The sequence below is a fragment of the Leucopleurus acutus genome (genome assembly GCF_964270905.1).
Source record: "Leucopleurus acutus genome assembly, chromosome: 19".
In the NCBI taxonomy this organism is placed as follows: Eukaryota; Metazoa; Chordata; class Mammalia; order Artiodactyla; family Delphinidae; genus Leucopleurus; species Leucopleurus acutus.
The window spans coordinates 11,487,709-11,495,554 of record NC_139161.1 but is presented as its reverse complement, the minus strand read 5'-3'; the positions used below and the strand labels follow the sequence as shown (position 1 = coordinate 11,495,554).

Genomic DNA, 7,846 nt, shown 5'->3' with positions numbered 1-7,846 from the left:
CTTTTAATACTTTGTGTGACCCTGACTTGTCTCTCCTGGGCTGGGGCCTGGGGTGGCGGGGCTGGAGGCTGCTCAGGGCCAGGTGTGAGGTGCCCCGACCTAGCTTTGCCCTTGGCCTGCCCCCCATGTTCCCTGCCTGGCCCTGCGGTTTCGCAACTCGGGCCCCAGTCCCGAGCAGGGAGAATGGCCCTCTGTTCCAGCCTGGGCCTGGACGAGCCCCATGACGCTTGTGCCCCTCACCGCACCCCTCGCCCCTGGGGACGGAGCTCTGAGCCTCCTCCCCGACCCCTGCTCAGGCTGCTGTGCGCCCCCTCCATGGTTAGAGAACTGGCCAGCCTCCCTGAGGGCCTCTCCTTCCTTCCCCCACTCAGGACACCCCCTGGAGGTGACAACCTGGAACCTGTGGGAAATGGGCACTGGACAGGCCCTGCCCACGAGGAGGGTGGAGGCCCCTCCTGGAAGGTCTGGGCAGGGGAGCGGGAGGGCAGCGGAGGGGACACGCCCCCTCTGGGAACTCTCCCCCGCTGCCCTCCCGCCAGGCACTCTGTCGCTGCTGCTGCCCTGGCCGAGGGTGCTGGGGCCAGGTCTCTGGGGAGAGCCGGCGCTGGCCAGGACAGCCTCCTACTGGCCCAGGCGCCACCCTTCTTGTGGGAAGGCGCAGGGCTGGCCCTAGTGCAGGTAGAGCCCCTCCTGCACCCTTGAAAGGCCCTGGGGCTTGGCCTCTCGCTAGCGTGAGTCCCGGCAGCGGTCACTCTCAGCCTCAACCACCAGGAGGGCGCAGGCAGACGCCCCATGGGCCTGAGGCAGCTCACAGGAGCGCTGGCCTGCAGGCCCTCCCGGCACCCGCATGCCCTGCTTTGGGGCGCCAGGGGCCCAGTTTCCTCATCTGCACGGGGCGGCTCCTTCCTTCCTTCGCGTCAGGGCTGATTGCTCGCAGAACCCCAGGCCAGAGCTGGACACAGCAGCGAGACGAGCAGGGCCGCCCTGGCCTGACCCCTCCGAGGTGGAGTGCCTGGCCTGGCCCCTGGGCAGAGCACATGTGTGCCATCCATGTTCCCTCCCTTGCGGGGCTGTCTCATCACCATGAGATGACCGGGCAGAGAGCAGGCCTTGCAGCCCCTCCAGCTCCAACTGGGGCTCCCAGTCCTGGGGCTCAAGGTGAGGAGGAGGTTTGCTTAGTCACCCACAGCGCTCCTGGCCCCCGCCTGTCTCCCCTTGGGACAGCTTTGCTCCTAGAGCCCTTCCCACTGGGCCTAGAGCCCCTCCCAGCTCCCCACCCACTTCAGCCAACCAGCTGTCTCTGCCTGCTGTTCTAAAAGCCAGGCTGGCCATTTGAGGCATTCCTCCTGAGTCCCAGAAAAGAGGTGGGGAGGGGCTGGGCCCCAGGGGCAAGGTCTTGGGAGTGAGCTCTGCCAGGCGAGGGGCGGTGGGTCACCAGCTCAGCAGGCTGCGGGCTTCAGAGGCTGGGTCTGCTCGACCCTCCCTGAGCTGCACAGAAGCAGAGGGCGCTGGCTGCCCCCTGGTCTCCAGGCCAGAGGCTCTGGGGGCAGGGCAGGGACCAAATCGGGGAGAAGCAGCCTCTGGATGCTCTGATCCACCCCCAAAATGTAGTTTTACCTGAAGCTGTCGTTGGGAGTTTCTAAACTATGGTATTTTTGCAAGTAAGGTTTTCAGCAGATGGGAAGACAGGTACTTGGGGTGACTTTCAGGGAAAGATGGTGGCACAGCCAGAGAAGCAGAGGAATGGATGGTGGTGACTTTCCAATCAGGGAGATGGTGCCTGACTCCCTAGCTTCTGATTTACGGGTTTCCATTCATCTGTTCATTTGTTTGTTCACCCACCCATCCACCCATCCACCCACCCACCCACCCATCCACCCACCCACCCATCCACCCGCCCATCCGACCACCCGTCCACCCGTCCACCCACCCGTCCACCCACCCACCCACCCATCCACCCACCCACCCATCCATCCACCCATCCACCCATCCATCCATCCATCCATCCATTCATCCACCCACCCATCCATCCACCCATCCATCCATCCACCCATCCATCCATCCATTCATCCATTCATTCATCTGTTCACAAGGACAGGGTGGGTGTCCTTCTGTACCAGTCTCTGCATCCCTTATACGCCTTCACTTCTGCTATTATCTGAGCTCTTTGCTTTAATTTTATTCAAGTTTTTGTTGTCACAGATAATTTGCTCCTGACATTAACTGGTTTGGAGCTTTGTGTCATCCTGGGTCTCCGTCGTGCCCACGAACTGCCCATGGGCCTTGTGGTGGCATCTCACACGTCCCAGCTGGTGAAATCGTGTCCCTGAGAGGCTACAATGCTGGGGGTGGGGTGGGAGGCCTGCCCCACTGGACTGTTCCACCTGCACAGGTGTGCCCCAAAGAAGGGGGGCTGAGACGCCATTCCTGTTCCCTGGGGTAGGGATAGTGGGCTGGGTGGCACCGTACGCAGGGGTGAGGGTATCTGTTAGGCCCCAGCCTCCCAAGAAAGGTCTCCTTGGCCTTCTAGCTCCTCTGGTTAATCCATTGTGTTTTTTTAAGTCTTCTATATCCTTGATGATTTCTTTCTTAACTTGCTCTATCAGTTCCCAAGAGAAGAATGCTAGAATCTCCAGCTGTGATTGCGCATCATCTCTTTTTCATTTTAGTTGGCCCATTTTTGCTTTATGCTCTGAGACTATGTTAGTAGGTGCATACAAATTTAGAGCTGTGTGTCTTCCTGGTGAGTTGACTGTTTATCTTTACAGACTGTCCCTGTTTGCCTAGCAGAGCTTCTGGCCTTAAAGTGTCCTCCATCTGATAGTAGCAGCCACACCAGCTTTCTCTTTTTCTCTACCAGCCACAGACAATATGCAGACGAATGGGCACAGTCAGGTGTGGTCTACATTGAGCTGAATTTGGACCCTGGTCCAGAGGGATTACTTTTGCTCTGGTGGCAGTTAGGACAGGACTGGGCTGGCTGAGGCTGGGCTCCAGTCTCTGCGAGGACTGGCTTAATACTCCTGTCCTCCCTCCTTATTCCTAGCCCCATAGGACCCACAAGCAAAGACCCTCCTCCCTGGCAGGTACTGAACACCCAGGAGACTGCCGGACGCCCTCCTCAGCCACTCAGCGTCTCCACCAGTTGCAAACCCTGGCAGGGACCCTGTGCCAACGTCAGGCTCACTTCTTGGGTTTTCCTCTCCGGAATCTCAGAACCCATGTCCTTGATGCTTTGCTTGCTCATAATAGACAATAAATAAGCAACTCATATGGTATATTAGGGGATGCTAGTGCTGTGGAGAGAATAGATTAAGGAGAATGCGGAATGCTGGGCAAGGTAGAGTGGAATGTGAAACAGGGCGGAAGGGTTGACCTCTTTGGGATGTAACATTTGAGGAAAACATAGGAGATGAGGGAGTTAGTCACACAGACAGATGTCTAGGGAAGAGCATAGCAGGCCCAGGAACATGCAAAGGCCCTGGGGCAGGGTGGTTCCTGGCTGGGGAGCAGTGGGGTGGCCAGTGTGGCTGCAGTGAGGGTGGGAGGGTCTAAAGTCAGGGAGCATGTGGGTATCCCAAGGACTTGGCTCTTCTGCATGAGAGGGGAGCCTCTGGAAAGTTCCGAGTGAAGCCACGGGTCTGACTTGTATTTTAAAAGGACGTCTCTGGCCGTTATATTGAGAACCCACTGTTGGAAGGTAGAGGCAGGGAGGCCAGTCTGGGGGCCAAGGTGGTCGTCTGGGCAAGAGCTGGTGGTGGCCCAGATGGTGGGGGAATGGGGCTCTGGATGCATTTTGAGGGCAGAGCTAGTGGGTGTGAAAGGGAGAGGAGCCGAGGATGGTGTGTGAGCTTGGCTCACAGGCTGCTGCTCCTGCAATAGCCCAGCCTGGGGGCTCCTGAGAGCAGTGCCTTCACCCTGGGGTGATCCAGCCACCTTTGGCCCCTCCATCCTAGAGAGTCTGGAGTCCTGTGGCAGCTGGAGGAGGGACCCCATCACACGCACGTGGATGCAGGGGGCTGAGATGGGGGCCTAGTGCTCTCCCGGCTACCAGTCCCCAGGATGGAGTGGGAAGCACATCCACACCCTCTGCATGGTGACCACAGAGCTCCCGGCCTGAGCAGCAGAGGAACGACGCAGCTAACAGATGGGAAGACTGAGGGTGGGGCTGTGGGAGGAAGACGGGAGCTCAGCCTTGGGCACGTTAAGCTTGAGACGCCTCCATCACATGAAACGGGGTGTCAGGCAGCCAGAATGAGCACAGGAGTCTGGAGTACAGGAGAGAGGTGCTTAAAGCACAAGAAGGGAGCCCACCGGGTGGGTGAGTGTGGCTGGCACAGAGGCTGGAGCAGGCGGGTGGGGTGGGGGAGGACTCCTACAGGAGGATGAGCTTGGGGAGAAGGGGAGGAGGCCTCAAAGAGAGGGAGGTGGGGGCTTCCCTGGTGGTGCAGTGGTTGAGAGTCCGCCTGCCGACGCAGGGGACACGGGTTCGTGCCCCAGTCCGGGAAGATCCCATGTGCCGCGGAGCGGCTGGGCCAGTGAGCCATGGCCGCTGAGCCTGCGCGTCCGGAGCCTGTGCTCCGCAACGGGAGAGGCCACAACAGTGAGAGGCCCATGTACCGAAAAAAAAAAAAAAAGAGGGCGGGTTCTCAAAGACCGGGAGGAGGAGACGAGGAGATATCGGCAGAGATCTGAGCCCTGGACACGTCCAGCCCGGAGTGCAGGGTGCAGGGCTGGTGCCAGGACCCCTCAGAGGCACCCTGGGGCTGAAGCTGTCCCTGCGCTGTGGACTCCAAGCGGCCTAAGACCCAGCCTGGTGAGCAGCCTGCGCAGAGCCCAGTGGAGGCCGGGGCTGGGTGTGTGTGGGGGGTGGGGGGTCTGGGCCCAGAGAGCACCACGCTGGGAGGGCAGATCCCGGAGGTGCCGGGGCTGGAGGGGGGACTGCCCTCTGAGGGTGCCCCCCGTGAGGCAGGAACAAGAAGGGGCAGAGGAGGCTGGACACACCCACCACCCGGTCTTCCATTTTCCCTCCTGCACCCCCCATGCCACCCTGCCCGCCACCTGTCGCCCAGAGACCCATGACCCTGCCCCTGCCCCAGCTGACGCTGCAACACCCAACAGACACATGGGCTGCGGTTCATTTAATGCTGTTTTTCTTCCATTTTCCTGGCTCAAGCTGCGTCCGCTGCCATGGCCTCCATGGGGCACTCGCGAAACCCACGGTGCCCCTCGGGGGATGCTCAGCCGGCCGGGGCTGGACATGGTGCTACTTCTTTGCAATGTTCTCCTTTTTGATCAATTCAGAAAATTCTAGAACAGGAGACAGATTTCTAGTAAATAACCCCCTGGCTCGTGCCCCACCAAGCCCTGCAGGCCCAGCGGGAAGCCTCCTTTATGACGGGGCAACTCGCGGTCCAGGGGGCCCTGCATCCTGCCCTCCTGAGTCCTGGGTGGGGAGCAGGAAGGACTGGAACTTGGCTGCCCGAGTGCCCCACACCGTTGTCGTGTGCCCTGTGCCCGGCCAGCTTGGCAGTGGGGAGCTCACCCACCCTGGGTCTTACGATCAACCCTCAGCAGTTCCCCTCAGAGTCTCTGAGCTGGTGCTCCTGTGGTCATCATGCCTTCAGTGGGGAAACTGAGGCACAGAGAGGCTGGGGGGCTGCATCCTAAACAGACCCCTTGGCCTGGCTGCCCCTCTTTTAAGTCTTGCGACCACCCCACAAGTCAAGGTTTGCTGGTATTTGCGGGCAGCAAGTGGAGGCCTGGGGGGTGAGGACAGGTCCCCAGTCTGTCTGGGGCTCTGAGCCTGTGCTTGCCTGTTCCCAGGGCCATCCTCCAGGCTTCGGGTCAGCATCTGGGTGGGTGGGCAGCAGGATGATGCAGACCCCAGGGCAGCCATGGGGAGACTCAGGGAAGGCCTGCCCCACAAATGCCTTTCCTCCTGGGCACCCCCCTCCCGCCCGCTCAACTCACGCACAGCTGTTGGCCCACCTGACCTCCTTCCACCTGCGTCCACCTCTGCAGCTCCTCAGGCCCTGGTCTCTGCCTCAAACCTTCCTCCCCATCTCGGAAACCCCCCATCTAATCTGCCCGCTTGACCTTCCCCAAAGCCGGCTTGGGCCAGCTCTCCCCTGCTCAGAAACCTGCAGCAGCTCCCCTGGGCCTGGTGAAATGCCCAAGCCCCCTCAGCATCCCGGAGACTCAGCCTCTCCATCTGTGAACGGGGACGATGGTGACCACCACAGGTGGCTGTAAGCTTTGGGGGATGGGGTCCCTGCCTGGCAGTGGGGAGCCTGGTCAGCCCTGCACAGAGACAGGCTCTGGACATGGAGCAAACTGAGTGCGAGTGACGGGCAGTGGGGGGCAGGAAGGTCCTGAGAGGTATCCCTGCCCCTCTCATCTCTGCTGCCCCACCTTCAAAGTCAATCCTCCCGTCCCCATCCGTGTCGGCTGCTTGGATCACGGCCTCAGCCTCCTCGTCCGTCAGTGGGGTGGTGGGCCCGCTGCTGGGGATGATGTGCAGGATGTACCTGGGGCCGGGGGTGGGCTTGGGTCAGGGCTGAGGGGGCATCTGGCTCGTGCCCAATGGTATACAAGGTACCTGCTCCCCTCTTTACAGCTGGGGAAACTGAGGCCCAGCTGGAGAGGGGTCTCTGGGCCTAGGCCCAGTGCTGTGCCCCTGTTTCTAGCCTGGCCCCATCTCCCACAAGGCCTGCTGGAGCCCAGTGGGGGTACCAGGTCTTCTGGGGTGAGCGTGGTAGCTGTAGGTCGGGGAGGGGGCCCAGAGCTCAGTACCCCCTCATCCCCAGCCACCACCAGGGAGGGGGCCCAGGGCTCAGGACATCCTGTCCCCAGCCATTGGCTGTTACTTGATCTCATTCCACTCGATGAAGCCGCTCTTGTCCTTGTCCAGGGTCTGGAAGGCCTTGCGGATGACACTCTCCTGCTGCCCCGAGGCCGGGAACTTCTGCATGTACTCGAAGAACTTGATGTAGTTGAAGGAGCCTGGGGATGACTGGGCGTGTCACTAGGGCCATCCGCCTTGGGGCTGGACTGCCAGGGCCTGAGCCCAGAGGGGGACTCCTGCCCTGCGGTGGGGGCTGCCGGGTCCTGTGCCCTCCCCCAGCCCGGGGGGGCTCCTGCGTCCACAGTGGGGCTGGCCCAGGGCGGGCGGGGGCGGGCTGTACCATGGTGCCTCATGTCGGTGGGCAGCAGGTCTATGTCCTTGTCTGACAGGGATGTGCCCATGGCCAAGGCCATCTTCTTCATCTGGGAGGAGAAGTCCTCGTCCATCCTGGCCCTGCAGGGGACAGGGAGCCGGCTCGGTGGGTGTGCTGGGCAGGAAAGGGTGCTCTGCCTGGACCCTGCCTGGTGCCAGCTCCTGGCCCTAGACTGGGGACCCCAGGCACCCAGACCCAGGCGGGCCTCTGGCTGCAGAGGGCGGCTGGAAGGGCCAGCTTTCTCAGCACCCTGGGGCCCTGGCCTTGCAGAGGCCTTCGTGGCCAGGCCCTGAGGAAGACAGCTGGCCACCCTGAGGTGTTACCCCACTTCACAGAAGAGACCGAGACTTTGAGATGATAAGTGATAGACACGAGGTCCTTCACTCTGCTCGGAAGAGGTGGAGGAGGCGTTGTCTGACCCCTCAGTGCTGCTGGGTAATTTCCTCTGTCCTTCCAGGCTCACCTCAAAGCCACCCCCTCTGGGAAGCCTTCCTGGTTACCTGAAGCACCACCTCCTCCTGCCGGGACTCAGGGCCCAGGGCCTTAGTCTCTCTCTCCCGCACCCCAGACCGGCAGGCCTTGGTCATCCTGGCTGGGCACTAGCCGCCAGCTGGGAGGCATGCTGC

The 7,846-nt window shown here is 61.3% G+C and overlaps 1 protein-coding gene across 1 annotated transcript; it reads right to left on the bottom strand.

The window, feature by feature from the left end:
- Positions 1-5,266: 5,266 nt before the first annotated feature.
- Positions 5,267-7,293, bottom strand: PVALEF (parvalbumin like EF-hand containing; the record flags this gene model as incomplete). The annotated part of the gene is made up of 4 exons (XM_082859888.1): positions 5,267-5,310; positions 6,415-6,530; positions 6,870-7,005; positions 7,188-7,293. 4 exons carry the CDS (start codon positions 7,291-7,293, stop codon positions 5,267-5,269), a joined length of 402 nt encoding a protein of 133 aa, XP_082716014.1.
- Positions 7,294-7,846: the final 553 nt, after the last annotated feature.